This window comes from Hylaeus volcanicus, chromosome 3, assembly GCF_026283585.1.
Source record: "Hylaeus volcanicus isolate JK05 chromosome 3, UHH_iyHylVolc1.0_haploid, whole genome shotgun sequence".
In the NCBI taxonomy this organism is placed as follows: Eukaryota; Metazoa; Arthropoda; class Insecta; order Hymenoptera; family Colletidae; genus Hylaeus; species Hylaeus volcanicus.
In genome coordinates this window covers 11480693-11503315 of record NC_071978.1, presented here as the reverse complement: position 1 = coordinate 11503315, position 22623 = coordinate 11480693, and the positions used below count along the sequence as shown (strand labels likewise).

At 39.6% G+C, this 22623-nt stretch overlaps 1 protein-coding gene across 21 annotated transcripts in view; it reads right to left on the bottom strand.

Moving 5' to 3' along the window:
* Nucleotides 1–22623, bottom strand: part of LOC128873961 (sodium channel protein para) — a 60448-nt gene that overhangs the window by 16966 nt on the left and 20859 nt on the right. For 7 of the 21 annotated variants that reach the window (XM_054118054.1, XM_054118053.1, XM_054118057.1 and 4 more), the window contains exons 5-18: nt 22501–22554; nt 20482–20514; nt 12919–13074; nt 12351–12556; nt 9854–9982; nt 7434–7525; nt 6721–6933; nt 6228–6288; nt 5847–6156; nt 5116–5400; nt 3477–3533; nt 2219–2650; nt 1619–1712; nt 1473–1541 (exon numbers count right to left, since the gene is read on the bottom strand). In XM_054118054.1, coding sequence (XP_053974029.1) covers nt 1473–1541; nt 1619–1712; nt 2219–2650; nt 3477–3533; nt 5116–5400; nt 5847–6156; nt 6228–6288; nt 6721–6933; nt 7434–7525; nt 9854–9982; nt 12351–12556; nt 12919–13074; nt 20482–20514; nt 22501–22554 — 2191 coding nt within the window. The remainder of the gene's footprint in view (nt 1–1472; nt 1542–1618; nt 1713–2218; nt 2651–3476; nt 3534–5115; nt 5401–5846; nt 6157–6227; nt 6289–6720; nt 6934–7433; nt 7526–9853; nt 9983–12350; nt 12557–12918; nt 13075–20481; nt 20515–22500; nt 22555–22623) is intronic. The other 14 variants (XM_054118068.1, XM_054118064.1, XM_054118067.1 and 11 more) reach the window with 5 other exon arrangements.

Sequence of the window (22623 nt, the reverse complement as noted above, 5' to 3'; positions counted from 1 at the left end):
ACTTCGATGAAACTTTCTGAGTTACTGTAGATATGAAGTGCGAACATTAAGAATGCAAACTCGCGAATGTCCACAAGCTATGTCAGGGATATTAAGTTAGCAAACAGGGAATACAGATGTTATGCAAATTCGTCGTGATTAAATACTGTAGTACAGCGTTACTCAAAGGAGGTGCTTGGTAAACGAAAAGTCAAGAGCGAATTTTGATAAAATTAATTATAATAATTGATTGATCCCCAACTGAGAGAACGAGACAGCTTGGAAGACTTGTTGTAGTAATTTTTTAAAAATGTCTGCTTTCATACAAAATTATTTGTGAAACTTGTCATTATAAAAATTTGCAAAACTGCAACAAGTAGTACAATATAAAATTCATATAAGTTCTCAAGAAGAAACTAGCTCAATTTACTCCATCCACCCAGTTGAGAGCCAACCCAGCGCAGACCAAGTAAATCGTCACATTTCATCTACAACCAGAGGGTCAATGAGTATGCATAGCACGAACAAAGGAGCCAACAAATGAAACTACTAAATGATCTACCCCTCAGCAGCAAGCTCTACCACGTTCTCAAGCGATCGAAGTGCGACTATGCGTGCGTGTGTGCCCGATGTCAACAAGTGTCATCAGTAAAATCGACTCGTGAAGCTCTAATCGCGATGGCTGGATCGAGATTTAATATGCCGCCTACTTAATCGATCCTACAAGTCTCATTGTGCAGCTAAGCCGAACGCGGTGCCCTCGACGCGACGAAGCAAGTGCCGTTGGAGATATCGTGGCAAAAAGAAAATGTAAAAACGTCGCTGCAGTTTGTATCGAAGGTGAAGAAAAAGCAAAATCCAGGCACGAAGCGACCAGGATGTCGTGCAGCCGCAGCGAGGACATTAATCTGTGTCGAATTATCAGGAAACAAACACTGTTTCCCCAAAAGAAAACTACTACAGACTGTTTCAATCCATCCAACATTCGAGAGCTTACGCGTTGCGATTAACACAATCCGTTTTTGTTTTGTATATATCAGTATTACACCGTGTACCGAGAGAATTTGTTTACACCGATGTACTTCGAATCGAGCAATGCCATCTTCTTTGCCGTGACGGTCGAAACTTAGACGATCGGAACGCAACAGGAAACCATGCACTGTCGTACATCGTGTTGCCATTATATATATATCCAATAAAATTACAAGTACATCATGTTGTCATCTCACAACGTTTAATATAGTTAATAAATTGGAAATTAAATTCGAAAGGAAATATAGAGAAGTGAAAAGAAAGGATTCAGTCTACTATGTACAAGGCGCTCAGACAAAAATCTTCAGCACTGAATGTCAATCGAGGAAAAGAATACAAGAGTCTCAAGAACGGTGTACATCAAATGATAGGATGCTCATCACACAAGAGATACACATCTGTGATATATGGGTGGTTAAACTGTAAGAAATGACGTAAGAGGGACGGATATTCGACATTACCTCCTTGCTCTGGTGTTCTGCTCTGACGACCTGCTGCCTGTTCTATGATATCGTTCAGTACCATCACGTCTAAAAAGAATAAATCAGTCAATCAATGTCTGGTACATTTTAACGATATTTAGTGCGTTATTGCTGACGAATTTTACCTTTCATATCGACGACTGCGTGCTGTTGAGAAGGCTCTATAAACGGATTGTCTTGTTGCTTTGCCTTGCCCATGGGATCCTCCAGATCGCCCTCCTGAAGATCGATTATGGCGTATAAACGTTAATTTATGACCCTGAGGTGTTGCACAGATTGGTCCAGCAACTGTTGTTATGTTAATATCTCCAAGCGTGAAATTGAACCTTTGGAATCGATTCCTTCAGCCAATTCCAATCGAAAATCTCTTTTCCATTTTTCAATGTGAGCCTCCGTTACCGAGATACAAGCGCTTAAAGTTTATGCGCGCGCAAACACTGCGATCAGCTGACTGAGACAAAAATGGCGGGCGCCGAGGATGGCGCCAAACTTTGATTGCTCACATCTAGGGAACGTAGCGTCGGATCGAAAAACGGTAAAGGGCTTTTCGACTCCTTTTTGCGAGAAGAATTGATCCCAATTAGTAGTTCCACGTTTCCTTTAACCCTTATCAGTCAGTTGAGTCAAAACCACCTAGGATCTGACTTTGGAGACAAATATCTTGTGAGCTTCAGACATACCAACATTACAGTTGCCAAACCAGCCTGTTCCAACGACATACTCACATAATGGTATTTCTGATTAGAATCCGTAAAGTGTCCGTTGACAGACGGAGGCCTGACCGACCTGATCCTCAGTTGACTCTCCTTCGTCATCGGTTTCCCAGCGTTGGCGATGCCACCGATAAGATCGCCGTGCGATGTGTACGAAAACCGCGAGGCGTGCGACGTGTACGACGAGTGTCTCGACCCAAGGTTGGCATAGTAACCCGACACCACGATGGTACCGTTCTCCTCCGACATAGGCGTGACCGCGTTCGAGTCGTCGGCGTACGGTAGGTGTTCCTGGGCGTCGAGGTACGTGGAGAGCACCAGGGGCTTCCTGTCACCACCTGGTGGCGCGACGAAACGGCCACGACCGTTTCTTATCGTGAACTGATGGCTACCACGACTGCTTCGACGAAGATTAAACGGTGAGCCAGGTAGACTAAGGCTCGCCTGAAATTACAACAAAGCGGACCACCGCTTTTCTCTCTCACCCGTTCTCGAGCTTCTCTGGAGGGCAAGGTTGAGGGCAAGGATCGGGGAACGCGTCAGAGGGACGAGGGCGGGTTTACTAAACCTCCTCGAGCAACGAACGACTATCGATCGTAATGAACACTCTCGATGAAACTGACCCCGAAATGAGTGTTGCTCTCGCAAGCGCAGGCGTCTTAGGGTGACCTGATCTTTCTTTTAACGTTTAAATTGTTAAGGCGCTGTCAAAGCTGGCGATGTCAAAGTGAACCCCTTCGAGGGTGATATGAAAGTTGGCAAATGACTCCCATTCCCTGATCCCAGACGATAGAGATCGTGAAATCGATGGGATGTGCTCTAATGAACTGGTATGCCGATCGATGTGTCTAATTACGCGTTTTTGGCGGTTTGATTGACAGTAATATGGTTGGTATCATGTTTCTAGCTCACACGGACGTCTCAACTTAGAGAAAGCATCGGTACTATCGATAGTGAAACATATCTGGAATTTTTATAGCTTTTCGCTTGCTGCAGCGACTCGTTTCGCGTACTAACACCTCGATCGTTTACAGTTGATGCTACAAACGACAAAAGCGTGTTGGTACTTGAAACGAATCACCACGTGAAATCTTCAGAACGTTTAAAAGTAACGAATCAAGTTCCGCGACAGCCACTAAGTTGACGCATGATTGTTCCACCATTCCGACACGTCAAACTTGGGACGCGTTGACATGATTCGGATCATGGATCCTGTACAGCTATTTAGTACGTACGGTCGGTGCTGACAGACACGTCGTGACACACATACCTTCCGCAGGCTTTCCTGGTAGGCATAAGTAAACTGGCCATTAGCGGCGCGAGAGACCTTAAGAAAAAAACAAGAAAAGATATCTCCTACCAAACGGCTCGTAACGTGGTCTAAAGTGTACACCAAGGAGGCACTCGATACGGATATGTATTATATAAATACTAGCAAAGCGTACAAACACAGAAGTAAGAGCAAGATGTTACGCGCAGAGATGGTACAACTCGTCGCAACATGTTAGAGGGATAGACTCAAAATCGTTTTTTTTAAGGAATAGAAGAATGGGAGACACGAAAATCGGTGAGATCCATCTCTTGCAGCCGTATTTTGCGTGGGTATTTGCGATTCGGAACTTAGAGGCTTACAGGTGCGATACTTTGACGAAGGATCGCGTTATTCTGACAGGTAGCTCCATCAGGAGTCTGTGGATTCACTGATAAATAGATTAAAATCAACTGACTATTTCTGATTGAGAGACACGGTCGTTAAGGTAGAGTACACAGTCGGTAAGACTCAGTAATGCAGAGCACTCCATCGGTAAGGTACATCGCTTTATTGGTAAGTCTTTATGGTAACGTAGAACACTCTGGTGATAAATTCTTGAACCAATCAGAGTTCTACATTGTCAACTCTTACCGATAGAACCCAACTGATTCTGTTTTGACTCCAATACTGATCAGTATCAGTGAATCCTCAGACGTCCAATGATGCTACCCGTACCGCGATTAAACAAATAACGTCCACGTATTAACGTTTACCTTCTACTTAATCTCTCCCACAGCGACGACTTTCGTTAATAAGCAAACTTTTAATTTACAAATAGAAACTTGCTTTCATTAGCAGTCTCGGGATCAAGAACCTTGCCCACTCATCGCAGCAATCTTTTCGTTATCACGATCCGACAATTCGTATCTCCTTTCTCTACTACAACACATGCGTTCGCATGCAAGACAGCATAATGAATTCAAGGCGTCCAGTTATATATATATGCGATGTCACACCTGATTGCTTTGTCGAGAACGATGTAAACTCAAACGAATGTTATATGCGCGTCGTAAACAGATTATACCACTGGGAAGATTGAATTAGCGAGCAAATGAACGTAAGGAAACCAAGGAGTTTAAAAGCATCTTAACGAAGTACCAAAAGTAGTTTGTACACGACAAGCATGCTACAGAGCGACAGATTTTGTGGAAGGGCTCGACTCGTCGAGGTAGGCTAAACGACAAAACTTCTCTAGAGAACCATCGTGTCCAACACATCCTTTCCTTCGAAGCTCATCGCCAACTATCCTGCCCTAGTATCACATACCCTCGAGCTGTGATTGCCACAATCGTAATTAAGCAATCCTCTTAAGCTTTGAAAAGCCTTTTCTATATTTTCAACCTTACGTCCGGATCTTATCGCGTGAAATTACTGCAGACTAGTAGGTCCTAGCATCGTGATCCAGACGCTTAACCAATGCTCAAAGTCAACTGTGCTCAGTTTGCCGACGAGTCGAGTCAACATCGAACAGCCTCGCATGAACTGCTCTCGTGGAAGCGAGGTCAGGGGTTTTTACGAGTTCGATTAACAGGAAACCAAAGTACGTTACGTTACAGGAGGACATAATCGATGGCGCAACGGCCAGTTGGATACTTACGGCGCTGACTTTTCGCACTTTCGTGGTGGTGGTGTGGTTGTTGATCTGTTTCACTCTTTGCTCGCTGACTGATTCGATCGAACGTATGCTCATTCTTTCCTTATTGTTGTCATCGTTTCCTCTTTCCTGCCCGACGAAGAGCTCATAACTGTGACACGAGAAATCCGAGGGAGACTTCACGATTTGCTCAGCTGCATTTGCAGCCGAAGCAACTGCTGCCGCCTCCCTAGCGGCTGCCTGTGCCGCCAGCTTGTTCTCCTTCGCCAGAGCGGCTTCCTCTGCTTCCTAGCGCATTTAAAAGGGAACATAATCGATTACCAAAGTGTCACCTTAAGGCGATACGTGACAGAGTTGGAGGTTTTTCAGGATAGTAGAGAGGGAGATGAATTTGATCCCCAAATTGACAATGGTGTTTTAGGGACGATTTGATAGAGTAGAAGCAGGGGCTCTTCAACTTTAAGATTCTTTGCAACCCAAGGATTTGAGCCCAAGATTTTGAGCAGGTTTGGGACCTTTCATGGACAGGTTTCTTTCTCTAATTTATGCTATGGTGTTTTAGAAGGAATTTGATAGTACAGAAGCAATGGTTCTTCAACATTGTAACCCTTTGCAGCTCAAAAATGTTTTCTTTAAATTATGCCACGAGTTCTAGAAGATTCCTGAGAATTCTGCTAACTCAAAAGGGTAAAGAACCATTGCCTAAAGCTTGGAATAAATCGTAGGATACTCACTCTAATGGCTTCCTCCTCTGCAGCCTCTTCCTCCTCTGCTTTCTTTTGCAATTCATCGTACGACATGGCGACGATAGCGAGGATCAAGTTGACAAGATAGAAGGAGCCGAGGAAGATGATGACAATGAAAAATAACATGTGCCAAGGACCGGCAGATCTTAGTACCAACTGATAGAGATTCTCCCAGTAATCTTGGGTCATGAGACGAAACGCGGAAAGTAAGGCCCAGCCAAAGGTGTCGAAACTCGTATAACCGTAATTCGGATTATCGCCATATCCTTGTAAACACGTGTAGCCAGGAAGGCACTGCCTGCTCGAAACAATTTTTTGATTAGTATTTCATAATAAATAGCGAAAGAGGATTAGAAAGGTGAGAATTACCCTGCTCCAGATGAATTTCCGCACAGGGGCATGTTTTTCGCCTCGTCCACGTACCAATTTGCTGGGAAAAAGAGTAAACATTGTTTAGAAACCATAAATATTTCAATGTACCACGTGGTTTTTCAAACTAAAGCTTTTTTGGATATTTAGTTAGTCAACTATAATTGTTACCACTTTACCTACTGGTCTAGGTACTAGGAAAACTTGGTACTAGGCACACTAGGTTCTAGGTACACCAGGTATTAACATCTTTGTCTCCTTCAACAACCCAACAACCTGACCTGACTGCTTCCACAAAATATTCCAACTCCTCACTCAAATTCAGAAGATTTCTCTTGCCACAAAAATAATTTACAAGTCTCCCCCGTTTTCCCCAAATTGACAATTCCAAATTAACAGTCAACTTAAATACAGAGGCTACCAGTAGGCGAAGCATTAACACGATAATAGACAGAACATTAAGAATACAGTTGTCCAGCCTTTGCTTACGTACTTTCGTTACTAACGAATCGCTCCCAGTTTTCATCGGTGAGATTCCCCCAGGAGCCGTCCTCGGGAAAGTTTTTTATACACTTTTGCGTGAGAACCCCCATGTAAATCTGGAGGCCCATCAGCGCAAAGACGGAAAGAGAGAACATCGTCAGGATTATCACATCGCGCAGGTTCTTCACGGATTCTATCACAGCGCCGACAATGGTTTTCAGACCTAGACAACGAGAGAAAAGGACAGCGGACTCAGTTGGAAATCCTGCGTGGTAGGGTGAGCTGGGTGTGTCGGACATTTTGACAGGCCGCTTTTCGGGTTCAGAAAAACGAGATGATTTGGAGAGGAATGACACGAGGAAACAAACATAAGGAAACATAGAAATGTATAACATGTAATATGGGAGTAACAGTTGATAGCACGAAGGACAAAGAGGGCAGGGGGTTTGAGTAGACGATCGTGGTGACAGTAGTCGATTACCAAGTGTAGAACGTTGATCGATACAGTTTCGACGAATGATTTCGAGATCGATGGATGAGCGTGAAGGGCTTGATGAAAAAAAATAACACCCGTTAGAATGATGTAATGTTAAACGTTAAATGGTACGAGGTAGAACAGGCGTTGGTCGGTGATGATTGCGAAAAAAATGTGTACAGCGACCGCGACAAGTGTCTATGACCTCTATCTGCGTCTACGACCAATTTCTATTTCTCTAAGCATACCTGGTACAATAGCGACAGTCTTCAAGGCTCGGAGGACTCGAAATGTCCTGAGAGCGGCAAGGTTGCCTAGATCTATGCCCATCGTCACATAACTGCAATACACCCGAACATCACACACATTACAGTGATACAAACAAAAAAACAAAACGTTAGAAAAGAGTTGAGGATAATAAAATTACTCAAAGGGTTACTCGCTACTGTTCCTATGGCCTACCAAAAAGTCTGCTTGAAACTGCATGTATCATAGTAAGATAGCTATTACTGCATGCACGATTTAATTAATTCAATTGTCACGGTATCACGGGAATCAACGTCTCGATTATTTATTGTTTTCTATTGTTTATCAAGAATTTTTCTTTTGTGTTAATTAGAAGGTATTGAGTATTCTCGTGATGCCGAGTCTTATTCGATTACATGTTACGTCGAATAAATATACGTATTGACCATCTATCAACAATTACGTAATATATATGTTATATATAGAAGATATATAATGTATACAGGGCGCGCCACTAGATTGGAACCTGTTACACACCTTGGTTCGTTTGTAGTAGACAAATCGTTCTGGAGGTAAGAGTTGTATGGTGTGAGTATGGTGTGAGTATACTTCATTATTTCATTTTCTTTAGAAGTGTTCTAGAAATAACAGTTGCGGTTACGTTTAATTAATTGCATCCAATGGTTTTTAGATTAGGGACATTGAAATTGAGCATCCTTTATGGAGCACCTTGCTGAGAAATATATCTTGGAAGTTATACAGAGCGAGACACTAGCGCAACTTGCGGCGAAGCATGATCAACAAGAAACGTTACGCCATTCTTATCTAACAGAGTATTTCTATAGAATTGAAGTATAAATTTGTATTTTTATTTTACTGCCATTTCAGTTTGGAACTTTTTGAGAAATATTTAGAGTCAATTTATAACCCCTACAAACTCTTTATAAATTTCTTTTATACATACACATTGTTTATAAATCTTATGAGTCAATTAAAATTCATAATGTCATTACAATAAAATGTACTCACTCCCAAAGAAATCTAGGTAACACAAAGTCTTTACACTTCCATCTATCACACCATTAAACTCTTTCTTCCGCGATTTTGGTCCACCCTCAACGAACCAAACGATAGATCCACCCCAAACCGTGCCACGCGCCCTGTACACGTTCTAAACTACAAACAATTAATAAGTGATTCATCGAATCGACTGTATATACTATTCTAATCAACATTACGATGATAATAAAGATACTCTTTCGTCTGAGGTTGCTAGACATAAGTAATAATTCTCTATCCCCTAGGTGAACTAATTATCGTGTACCTGTACGTATTCATGTGGACTATACGTGTGTGTGCGCGCGTGTCTGTCTGTCTGTGTGTGTGTGTGTGTGTGTGTGTGTGTGTGTGTGTGTGTGTGTGTATGTGCTGGCACCAAGTGTGGTAACATGAGAAGAGAAGAGACTGAAGTAATAAACTCGTTGCTACGGAAAATTATTTTTTTTTTTGTTTTGTTTGTTTATAGCGTACTCAAGGTTATCTAGCGAGGTCTACTGTCATAACCTGAACATCTAACTTGATACTAATTTAGCGTTCTCGTGGGAGGAGGAAAACGCTTCTCTGCGGCAACTGGTCGTACGGAGGTCGATGTGATCGTTTCAAAATCTCTCCTGTCGACGCGGTTACGGCTAAGATCATCATCGTGATTACGAATCTACCACGTGGCACTAAGGAAACACAGGAAAACAAGTGTCTCTCAGGCTGATCGGTTCCAAGCCTGGTCACATTTACGATTGACATCGTCGAAACTCGACGAGTGCCCAAACATTGCTAAGGCTAGGTAGATTCGTTGATGATTCTCCAGAGAAAAGCGTGAATTGCATCTTGTTATCCCAATTGGTTCTCTTTTTTTTTTTTAGTTCAATTTCAAATAGCGTTAGGAAATGAATTTCGAATGATTTTTCATTAATAGAACTCACGCTTTCACGAGACCCACCAGATCTTACCACCGCACGACGCGTCGATTTAAATGATATCTCTTCTTCAATCAACTATACACGAGTCAATTATTACCGAGACAATCTATGCATCTCAATCGTGTTTCCATATTACGTGAAATTATGGTTTCGTTAACCTAAAGAGGGTCATCCTACGTCGATATACCTTCGATTAAACTTTGTTAAAGACTACTATTTTTGGAAACTATATTAAGAGGGTATCAAGAATTTTTTTGGTTAAAATTGTTTGCCATTCCATGACTTTTTGCAATATTAGAAAACTATGTATGCACCTTCTCGATTTTATTCTCTTTCGTCGCACGCTGTACTCTACCGTAATGGTCGTTTTGTCATTTCTGTACCGGTTACTTTTTCATTTTTTTTTCTCTCTTTCTTTATTAAAGAATAAGTTTTTAACTACTCACGCTAAAGCTATAACTACGAAGTCGAGCCAATTCCATGCATCTCTAAGATAGGTAAAAGGCTGCAGAATGAAACCCCTCGCCATCACCTTAACGGCGGACTCAAATGTGTAGATGCCCGTAAATATCACTCTGAAAACAACAAACACACCACTCAGCTTTAAATGCGATTTTCTTTGCGCGCGTTTACAATTCACTACTGCCTATCACACGATTTTATCACACTGATGTCGCGTCAGCGGCACACCCAAAGACGCTATCTTGTTATAGTCATTAAAAAGAAGGTTTATTCAAAGTTAAGGATCCTTGGTCTCTTTGGTAAAAGTTTCTTTCTACTCCAATAGAATTCTACTCACGAGTTCCTCGATCCCATCGCTACTAATTTAAACCTCAGCCTTGCTCCAATTGACCAAACCACGTTTCTTTTCAAATTTTCGAGACAAAGGATGGAAAATATCTTCTCGGACAGTTCTCCCTAGTGGGTAGTGCCGCTTCTGCTAAACTAAGCGATAGTAACCGATCGCTATCGGTGTCTAAATTATTACTGATCGTCGTAGACAAGTCAGCTACGTCGAGCACGACCCGAGCGAACAATTGTCTCGTTGGAAAACACACCGAGTACATGTTCCATTTATTCTTCTTTTCTTTTACGTTATTAAAAATCTTTTTCCATTATTATTATTATTATTATTATTATTATTCGCACAGATCGCTCATGTCTACGCTACCTCTAGAGAGACTAGGACAAAACTTACCAACGGAATACAATTTATCACAGTCTCTACTCATATATTTAGAGCTATAACACGTAGAACATTGCTTGAAAATATCTATACTTTACAACGTGTACTCGCCGTAAGCTTTCGATGGCTTTTCCTATTTAAATTAGACGTTTAATTGAACAGAAAAGTCTGGTAGATTCAAATATATTCTCGCAACTCATCTCCGGCTTAGGCTCGTAGGCACGCTAAGCTACGTTGATTCACAGTCACTGCAGAGCAAGCGAAAATATATATTGTCTGAGAGAATAAAGAAATTCGTTGGACATGTGTCCACATCATTTTCGTCGATTAAATATATGTATTTTTTTAAAGACACAAGTCTTAATCGAAATTTCAATTTTCAGAGATATTCCGATCGCACATCTCGTTGACAAAGGTGGACAGAATTAGGATAAATTAGGATAAATTAGGGTTACGTATTTAATTAATTTTTATTGTTCAAACGTGGAATGTATTTTTAATTGATCCAAATCTGAATGTTTATTTAACGAGCATTTCTGTGGCTTAATCTGTATTTCAAATTTAAAGATTGCACATGTTTTCTTTGCCGTTTGAAATTTTTATTTAAATTCCATCCACCTCTGTTGATAGAAAACATTCGATCAATTATAATTCGCTGTTGTAAAACACCTGTTCCTATACTTTTTGTTTATTCGCTTCCATCCATCCAAGAATCATGTTCTCATTCTGAATTCTTTTTTTTTTTTTTGTTCATCGTACGAGTATCGTTCTTTTGTCCCAGATCAATCAGTTTAAAATAAACAGAGAAATTGAAAAGAAAAGTGGGGACACCTGTAAAAATTAACGCGGGGAAACGTTACTTCTGGTTCAACTCTTCGCAGAGAGCGATGCTCGTACACGTTGCATATTTATCGTGAAAACAAATGGTATAGTGATTGCATACTGTTACTAGCGGATGTACAGCCTCGTTAAAACAATCTGAGAATGTGGTTTTGTGGTTCCAATCGTTTGCTATCAATATATTCACATTTTCTCGTGATTGTTTACTCTTATTAGGGTCAGATCACCCTTTGGAATCACACATTTTTGAAAAATCAACATTTATAGATTTTTATTTAGTTAATTAATAGTTCTTTGTAAGGCATCAACAGGTACTAGGTGCACTAGGTACTAATCACACTAGGTATTAAGTACGCTAGGTACTAAGCACACTAGGCACTAGGTACGATAGGTACCAAGCACACTAGGTACTAGATACTCTAGGTACTAAGCACACTAGGTACTAGATACTCTAGGTACTAGGTACGCTAGATACTAGATACTCCAAGTACTAGGTACGCTAGGTACTTAACACTCTAGGTACTAGGTACGATAGGTACTAGATACTCTAGATACTAGGTATACTTAGACACTAAGCATACCAGGTATTAAGTACACCAGGTACATTAGGTACTAAGACACCATTGACCCAATGATAGTAATTGAGGGTCGAGTATCTTTCCCTGATCAGTAGAACTTTGCACTAATGAATGTGAACACGTTACACACATTCACTGATTGCCTCAGCAGAGTCGTACATTTTCAAGTATCAGTTTACATTCACGAATCATTAGTTTTCAAGGTAACAAACAGATTTAAAAAAAATAATGAAACAAACAAATTCGAAGAAGAATAAAGGCAAAGAGTTCAATCGAGTTCTCGCCTTCGTTTCGCAAAATTATCGAACGCAGGAGGCGAGGAAGCCGAACGATACTCACTCCGTAGACTCGATGGTGGGCGTAGTGGGCATGATCATGAGTATGCAGTTAACCAATATTGTAGTGATAATGAAGAGGGAGAACAGTGGGTGAACCAATATGTAAATGGCCACGCGTCGTATAGGGTTGAACGGGTCGAGGATCCACATCGCATCTGTCGCTGAGAACCTGAATATGTCCTTTCCCTTGCTGATGACGACGAAGGTCTAAAACACACGACAAAGTTTAGGGAGTAATTGATAAATTAATTCTGCGCTTTGTATTCAATCATTTATAACTCTAGTTCAAGTAGAATACCATTTGTTCAAGTCTTCAACTTAATCTTCACGAATTTAACTCTACTCTACTAATAAACCTTGCTTATTGTCGTTTTTCTAAAATAAAATTCAAGAGACTCAAGAAATTGCCAAATGTACTTTAAAACATACCTAAAATACTCTAAATATTAAACAAAAATTAAGTAAACTTTCTTCTCCAAAAAAACACTCAACATTTGGTTTCTTAATGTGGGTTCTCCTTTTGAATATTCTTTTGTTTTCTTTTCTAATGGAAAAAAAGAATACAGTACCCTTTGGTTATGATAGAAACTATCGATATCCTCGAGAGGTGTGGAGGCCAACTCGGGTGGAAATTCGTTGTGCAGTCGGACCGGGATCGGTGCTCCTTGCTCGAGCATCGGATCCGGCTGAGGACCCTCGTCCTCGTCCTCGTCGTCATACCGAATCTGCGAACGAAGGTACTTCTAAATTATTCACCTCCCTCTCGAGTGGCAGCGATTTAGATCGAGCTCTTTGTTTAATAGAATTGCATCAAATCATCGTTACCGTACAGACGTGCTAAAATGTTCTGTACAGGTAATTTCACGCGCTACGTCCTCGTTCACGTGCTCACGTGACCCCGCTGGCTAAGGATCCATCGAGCGATCAATGGTGAAACAAATATTTCCAACATGTTATAAATCACGCTTTCGTCGTTCAAAACAATGGGATCCACTCGTACGAAGAGGGAGAGAAACCATGTATGGTATCAGGGTTGGGCAGGTTGTCATTTTGGAGTAATTGGTGGAGGGTGGATTTTATGCATTTTGGTGGGAAACACTTGAAAAACTTATGTAGATTACTCAAATTCCTTTTATTTTTCTCCAATTGTATGGATACGTACGATAACTACCTTCGGTATGTTAATATTTTATAATATATACCGAAGGAGGTCTAAACGTTATTCAAGCTTGTTTGTCGCCATCTTAAAAACATTAAAGTATCTAAAGTATATTTTATTCAATTTCATTCGCTTTAAATGAAGTTATAACCTCTACATACATTCAACATATGTTTCCAATGGCTCTGTACATTATAAGTGCATGAAATCCTTGCTCCACCCGTCATCATTAGCAACTGTCGCGTAATTAAACACTATTTGCTCTGAAAAGTTAGCGATTTTCAATTTGTAGATTGTAAATGAGGATTATTGACTAATCCGATAGCAGAGAGGGATTATTGACTGATCCGATAGCAGAGAGGGATTATTGCAAAAGTGATCACAGTGCCCAACTCTGAGTATGTATGCGTGAGTGACCAGCGCTTGGAAATATTCATTTGTATATCGTCTTCTATGTGTGCACCGGTTATCCATTCATAACCCGCTTCTAGATGAGCTTCTATGCGTCGTATCGGTCTTAGCGCGGTATTGTGCATCGCAAGACAACGGTCCCGAGCTTCAAGGCAGGCACCACCTCATGTCTGAATGAAGATCACACGGGGAACAGGATCACCAATCCTCGCTCCTCGAGGAGGCGTCACTGTTTCCGGTTCAATTGATCGCTTGCACGTTTCCTATCTTCGCCCTGACAATAACCAGCTGGAGAACTCCGAGAACTCTGCAGGCAGGAATTAATTTTCTATGTAATTTTATTTTAGATTTATTGTATTCATTTTCTATTAAGAAATTTCATCTACCATAACTAGACATTATTAAATTGAGGACTGTGCGTCCAGGAATTAATTTTCTACATAATTTTATTTCAGCAATCATTAAACTGAGAACTCTGTATTTAGCCACTAGCCTTCTATATAATTTTATTTTAGATTCATATGATTCACTTTCTATTGAGAAAATTCATTTATGTCTTACGTACAAATAATAGCGTAAGTTAATTTATATTTCGTTATTCGACATATGTGATCGATGATCCGATCTGTGAAATCTAGCCCGCCTAATCAAGAATTTCCATTTTCAATAAACATTCAGACACCCTTTGTGAAGTTCTTCAAACCCCTAGACCCTTAGTACCAATAAAAACGAATTCTCTAAATTTCATTCCATTCCTGTCCTCTGGATAATTGCCAGATATCGACAACCGATTGTTTGCACGATATTGGTATGCATTAAAAGCATGCTCGGCGAGCGACGTTACGGAAACAGCGGCGCCCCCGTTGGAGCACGTAGGGTGCACTTTACCGAGGGTGGAACGTTGCCCCACATTTTTTCCTTTCCTACTTTGGAAGCATCGGGAACATCTATTTCCGCGTCTAGTCTGAAAAGCAGCTATGGCGGGCTAGTCGTATAGAAGGCGGTCTATATATGTGTGTACAGTACGAAATTGGTGCTAAAAGCGGGTCGTGAACATACGAACCTGGTGAAGGTCCACGTGATCTCCTCGTTTTCCGCTCCCACTCTCACCGAATTTCTCCCGTGAGTCATTATTAGAAATTTGAAGTATGCCCACCTGCTTTTTTTTTTGGTACTCGTGAGCTACCCTTCGTGCTTGGCCAAGTGCCCAGCTGAGCGTAATATCGCGATAATATCGTTTCCATGAAGAAGAAGAAAAAAAAAAGAACGTGCGACCACGGGAAAACCTTTCGCTTATTCCGAATTATAGTCGAATGATAGGTATTGATGTATCGGAGTGTGATGGTTGCATTCGTGTCCCGCGAAATCTGCTCACGATGGACGATGATTCGTCTGATTCGCCGACGATCAACCGAGAAATTCGACTCCCGAACAAATCGATTCGGACAAGCGAGACTTGAAGTAACTTTCGATCGCTGGAGTTGGTACCTAGGCTACTCAGACTATCTATACGAGCAAGACAAAGTCTTCTGAGAGGGGGTGAGGGTCGAGATCGACTCGGCGCACGGCGAGTGGGCGAATTAACGGCGCCACTGATCATGATTTCGTCGCACTAGAGGCGCCGCTAGTCTAAGTCATCGCAGTGCGTTGAGACAGATCCACGTCCACCTTTGGTCTTCGTCAAGATTCTATTTCCCAGGCTGGAATCATCTTTAGAGTTCAGGAATAAATCTAAGGACTGTGATCATTGAATTATAGATCAATTAATTGAATTATAGAATCAAAAGTTTTCTGGGACGATTTTGAACATAAATTTAGCTACACAGGTTTACTATTTTAGTGTACATACTCGATTAGCAATTATTACGAGACTGCAGATTTTCTTGATTTACGGAGTATAGTTATATAGAAAATATACAAAGAAATATACATCATATATTGTTTCATATATTCTACAATTAATTTAACAATTTCGAATTACTTCGAAGGGGTATTTCCACCCTTAAAACTATTTTTGGACCAAAATAGAAAAGCCCGTTGTGATTAAATACTCATGAACTTTCACGTTTCTGTCAAAAATTCTATTCCATAAAATGTTCCCATTTCTGAAGATGATCGAATCATAACAGAATCTCGATTAGGACTTTCGAATTTGTCTTCCACCGCCATACTCGCAAGCTCAACTACCAACTATCTATAGAAGCGTTTCTAATGAAAAAAAAAATTCGTCCTAACTAGATGCACATACACGAACCTCCTACTCCTAATAACCATCTATACCAAGGCTCTCGTATGAGTAACGTTCTACCTAAATCTAATTTACACAAGCGAGAAGTGTCTGTCGATGAATAATTCAGGCTGAACTTTGCGGCCAGAGCAGAGAACACACAGTGCAGCAAGACACGTTTCATCGTCGATCACTTCGTTCGTTTGCCGAAGAAGTTGAATTGAAGGGGTTGCGGGTAACCTCAAAGGAACCAGCTAGAAATTTATCGCGAGGGGGAACGTCGAAAGTGTGCTTCTCGCTTCTATGAATGCTCCAGGGACTCCCACTCAAAATTGCCCACCATTTTTGTCCATGAAATGTGATATAGATGATATTAGACGATACAGTGACTAATAAATCATGTATCTTAACACGGAGGATCTTCAGTGGTGGATTAGGGATACAAAGTTTACGTAAATGTATATGGAGTAATAGATCTTCTTCCCAAGTTAAAAACAAGAAAGAAGTTCATAAAAACATGTGCTCTATTCGACCTTCTTTCCTAGTTACAATAAATAAGTTCATGAGAACATATGCTCTATTTGACCTTCCTCTTGAATTACAGACATCTTTCTACTGCAGTAATGTACAGTTTATCTTTGTAGGAAGTCAAGATGAGAATGCAGAGTTTGGTAAAGTATTGATTAATATCCGTGTTAGTTTCAATGTATCTATATCGACTTTAAACACGTTTCACTTGCACATGTAGTATATTTTGTGAAGATACTATTAGTGAAAATGGTGGACGATGTTCAGTTTAAGCACTTCAAATCAACTTCTCGTGGAATTTTGTTCCTGTATACTAAGTACGTCCTGCCTAAGAGGCGCAAAAATTCCCTACTTGAAAGTCCAAGACTTTTCAAGATCAAAATGTGAGACAGTTAAATTTCCGCCACCTCCCTCTTTAACCAACACACCTGGAATTCAAGCCCCTGCGTCTCTTAGACAGAATTCCCGTATCTCCCTGCGATCTAGCCTCAAATACTGCCTAAATCACCCAAGAACTCGAATTCAGAGAACATTGATAACGTTTTCCACCTCGAAATTAATTCCCCCAACTAACATATATCTTCTTTTTCCTTCGCAGATTAACTTCGTGATCCAATCCTGTTAATTTCAAGCCCATTTGCGTCAACATATCGACTGATTACGCGACGAAGGGTCGCAAGAAGCATGGAAATGAAATATTCCACGCGATCGATGTCCTTTGACGCGAGACTTGTCCCGCTGAAAACTGTATTGCGACGTGCGGACGATAGATCAATACGATCCCAGGAGAGGCTACGCCACTGCGATCATGTGTAATTCGCCTTGCGCGCTTATGCTGCTGCCGAGGCGCGCAATTAATGAATAGAAGATGGGAAAAAAGGGCGGAGAGAAAAAAAAGGTATGCATATAGAATTCCAAGCATTGCGGATACGGCATACGATCTATAGAAGCGTTTCCAGGCGGCTGCGAGTTCTACGCGAGACGTGCACCACTCGAGGAAAAAGAAAACGGACGTACAGTTGTTTTCCACGTTTCGCGTATTGTTCACGACGCCGACGGTGACTGTTTAATTTTGTTCCGTTGTTAACGCCGCGCTCGAGCCTTTTTTCCGTCGAATATAGAGGTCAGAGGTGGATTACTACGCCTGAATTTCATCGTTTCCGCGATTGTTACGTGTAATATGCAGGTCAAACGTGGGATCACCTTGCAATGATGTTTCGTTACTTAAGACATTGCAGGACATCAATGCTTCAAGTGAATTTATTATGATTTATTAACGTGCATACTCTTTTTCACATTACTTTGTCTAGTTTCTTAGATCAAAGAATTTTCATTTTCGATGTTTATTGCAGAGGAAAGTTACAAAATACAGTGAAGGATAAGAACGTGATAAAAATATACGTGAGTTCAGAATTCTATTAATGCATAGAAATTAAGTGGTACTAACAATAATGCATACAAATGGCATTTGTGTATTCAGAAATATCCTAAATGGGAATTTTTATTTAATCAGGTGCATCTTCAATTAACACTGTGGAATGACACGCCTGGTTTAGCTACACACTTGATATTCTATTCTCTTTCTATATTCTTATGTTTATATAAAAATGACCACTACTTACAATGATAATATTTTCTAGAATTACAAAATTCACTATACTAAAGTGAGCCAGTATATTTCTGTGTGTATTCAATTAGTGCAAAAAAAGAAATCCATTTAAAATTCATTCCTCAAGATATTAATATTAAATTACTTTTTCATAATTACTACATCATAACTTTCCCCTGAAATTTGTTCCTACTCACTCTGCAATTTCGAAAGTAAATCAAGAATTAACGCGTGTAATTCTGAGAAGATGCACGTTTCCCTTATATATTTTCGATCAAGGCCAATTTACCCTACAAATTATGTAACAAGAATGTACAAGTTCGTAGGTTACTTCGATATAGAATTCTTTGGTTATCGGACCGCACGAAAGCTACTGAATAAATAAATTCACATTATACTATTCGTATTCGATATCAGCAACAGTGATCACGTTTATCCTTGGTGCATCTATTGATTGGGTGAATTTTATAACAAGCTAGCGAATGAATTATTCGAGCCGATACGGTACGTCCAAAAATTCTTTTGTCGAGTGCTGCGCGCTAGGACAGTCAGGCGGAAGCTTATTTCTGGTGGGGCACGTGTGTACAGTGAGGAGCTGAAAAGATTGCCAGTGTATCTAAAAGTAATTTGAAATAAATTCACTTTACAAATAGTTGATGGAATCATGTAATATATTGTACACCTTATATATCCATACCAATATTATATATACTATAATATATAGATAAAATTCATTACATAATATATGTTATAGTATACATACAATACTATATATAATACATTATTAAACAATTACGTAATTTAGTCTTTATTAATACGTAAATAGCATTTGTAGCATCGAATGTGCTAGTGGCAATCTTTAGAGCTCCGTGCAGTACATTGGCGTGTCCACGACCATTACTAAAATCTCATCGTGATGGTGATATTTACCTGACCCAGTGCGCAAAAGCATTTTATACAGCGCGATGCACGAGTTACGTGCACGTGAATTCGACACGATAATCTTTCTTTTTATTTTTCAAAGCGCACAGCCAGGTCTAGTATTAATTTTTGTCGTAAGACGTCAAGACACTTGCGACAGAGCGTGTACGCGCACAGCCGAGCACAACAAGCGCGTTTGTTATCATTTGGCTATGTACGTGATCATGTGTGTGTGCGTTTGTGTGACCAACTTACACGTGTGTGACCACGATGTATCCTCGATAAATCATTATGTACACATGAATGGAATCAGCGTGGATACAGAACGATTTACAACAACGCATTGATCGAGAAAGCGATTACTTTAACCAGTTAAGACGAATTAGGCGAAAGGAAAACGAATGAGTATAACACAGTCGTGTACATTGTCGATGAGAGGGTTGGGGCATCATTTAATTAAACAAAAAATTAACCTTTTTTTTATAGCGTTCACGATCGTTTTACTGGAAATACTGTTTAATGGAAATTATAATTTTACTTTGGTTTAGATATCTCATCATTGGAGGCTTCCAAAAATTTTTCCCTTAAACCCCAAAATTGATAAAACTGTTAAATTTTCAGTGAGACAAATACACTCTTACCAAATTTCCTCGTTTTCTTAAAAACCGAATCCCCAAACTTCTAATCAACAACGCAGACAAAACAAAGGAATAATTTCCCGACGAAGCAAACACGTCTGAAGGCAAATTGAATTTAACGCGCAGTCTCAAAGAAGCAAGACGCTCCAAAAATATAAATCGCCCAAAGAATACGTTTATTCCAATTAAAAAGTGTACAATGAAAAAAAAAAAAGAAAAGAATGCTTGGATGGACATTGGCGATTTTTTGACGCAATGGTCTCGAATTGTTGCTGTTTATCATCGGGCTAGTTGATATCACGGGCAAGGTATTGATGTAGAGCGATAGGAATCGATGTACACCGTGGCGCTCGTGAGAATTAGGTGTCTCGTGTAGAAAGTATAGTAAATGTAGATCGGGCAGCGGGTGACAAGTGTCCAGGCCGACTGGTCGACCGAATGCAAATGAAAATCGTGACGGATTCCTCAGGGTGTTCTATATATATGCATATATATATAGTATAATGTGTATTAAAAAAAAATATATATATATTTATATGTATACGTGTGGTGTGTGTTGTAATTTCAAATCGTATGATAAAGGTAGAGAAGTTGGATGATAGAGAGAGTGATATTACTTAGCGTGACGTAACGTCTTACTTCTTTTTTCTTTTTCTTCCGTCCAAAACCTCCCTGAAATTGGAGAAATGGAGAAACAGTCGTTACACACAGAAACAACACAGAAAAATAGGGGGGTTTGGGCTAAAAGAGGGGGTTTCGTGGGGGGAAATCTCATAGAATTTTAGCGAAATATGTGAGAGACAAGGTTTCGCTAATGGTGCAGTCACGGAAACAGTAAATAGGTGAATACAGTATGTAGTACAAAGAAAGGGGGTTGAAGGGGGGGGTCTGGGGGATCGATTCAAGTTAAAGCTACAGAGATAGACGCTAGAAAAGATAGAGAAACAGGAGGCGTGAGGACAGACATCATAGTACTGGGTATACGAAACAGTTAATACCTATATATATATATACGGTTCTATCTATGTATGTATATAACGTTATATATGTTTATATCTGGGCATATACGACACGTAGTGTATTATATAGATCGAAGCGAGAGGATTGCGGGATTCTGGCAAGCTGGTGTGAGAATAGGAGGAATATATCGAAGCGTTATCAATTGATACCATCTCGAATCTCTCTTTCCCTCTCTAATCTAACTCTAACCGGCTCTCTACTGCGGAGACAGCGAGAGGGGAGTTAATTAACATCCGAATTGCTCGGATTTAAGTCGATATACGAGGGTGATTCTTCGTTGTATGATTATAAAGAATTTTTGGTCTAGCAGGGAGCGATTTTAAACATTTTTAGACAATTCATATCTATGAAAAATTTATAATGTTTGTTTCGAAAGTTTTTTTTTTTTAATAATAAGATTAAGAGTATTAAAATGGGGCAAACTGAATTGGTTATATTTGTTACTGATCTTCTTTAAGATACAATAAGTTTCTATTATTTCATCACTTTTGTTCAATATATCCTTGATTGTCTGCTGTATTGAGCTTGATATGCTGTGTGTACTGAATACTCAAAGAAACAAAATGTCAGTTACTCTTTTTGTAAATACGAGGAATCACCTTCTGCTCGAGTAAACTACAAATTACATCCCATCTGGGATATTTCGATCACTGACTAACTCGATTAACAATAAACTGACAAATTAATAGTTAAATACCTCTTCGCTTGTATGCTGTCATCTGGATTTAAAGATGTTTCATTCATTTTGTTTCGAAGACTTTTCAAACGAACGTAGAAGTAAGAAAGGAGGTGAATCGAAGTAGAAATGTACCGTTCGTAGTTAGACATGGTTGGAAAAGATATACATATATCTCGTATTACTCCTTTGAATTCAATTGCAGACCTCGTGTACAGTTAGTTAAAATAGCTCACATTGAATTTCAATTGTATTTATCCCATTTATAAATTATTATAACGATACTCTCAATATTTATAATATGAAAAGTGCCATGATGTATTTTTAAAGTTTAAAATTCATCACATAGATTATTCAGATGAAAACACATAAGCGAAAAGAGAATCTAAAAATTTCAATTCACATATTGATATACTATTACCACTACCAACCATATGGACTACGATAAAGTTCTAATTTCTGACGTTAAATAAATAAAATAGACCAAATGGAACCATTATTTTAAACATCCAAGTAAGAAATTATATAATCAAACGTAGATCAATGTTCATTTTTATATGCATAGTACACATCTCTGGAACTTCTTAATTTAATTGTTAATACAAATATCATTGAAAGTTTCAAATATTAAAACCTTTTTCCTGTTTCAAACACAGTATTATTCATTGAAAAGGAGAATTATTTTTCGTTTAGTAATTTTAAATCCTTGTGAATATTACGATTGCGTAAATTCAATCCTGACATTGACCCTGAAGTCTCTGAACTATCTTTTTTATAAAGCATCAGAAGTTCCTAATGAAACTGCAACAATTACAACTGCCTAGCTTCTAAACACATACATGGCTGGTAGTGTGTTTACCTATGTACAAGAACTACGTACATATATAAGGAAGTCAACTATACCAGCGTTGAACCTAGAGGGAGAGAGAGAGCTACGAACACAGCGATATTTATGTACGTACAGAAACAGGCACAGATAGTGACACTGAAGACATCGAGCTCGTACGCGAACATATCTTTAGGTAACACAAAAACAATACATTATTCGACGACACTCGTGGTGTTTCGATGTATATATATAGATA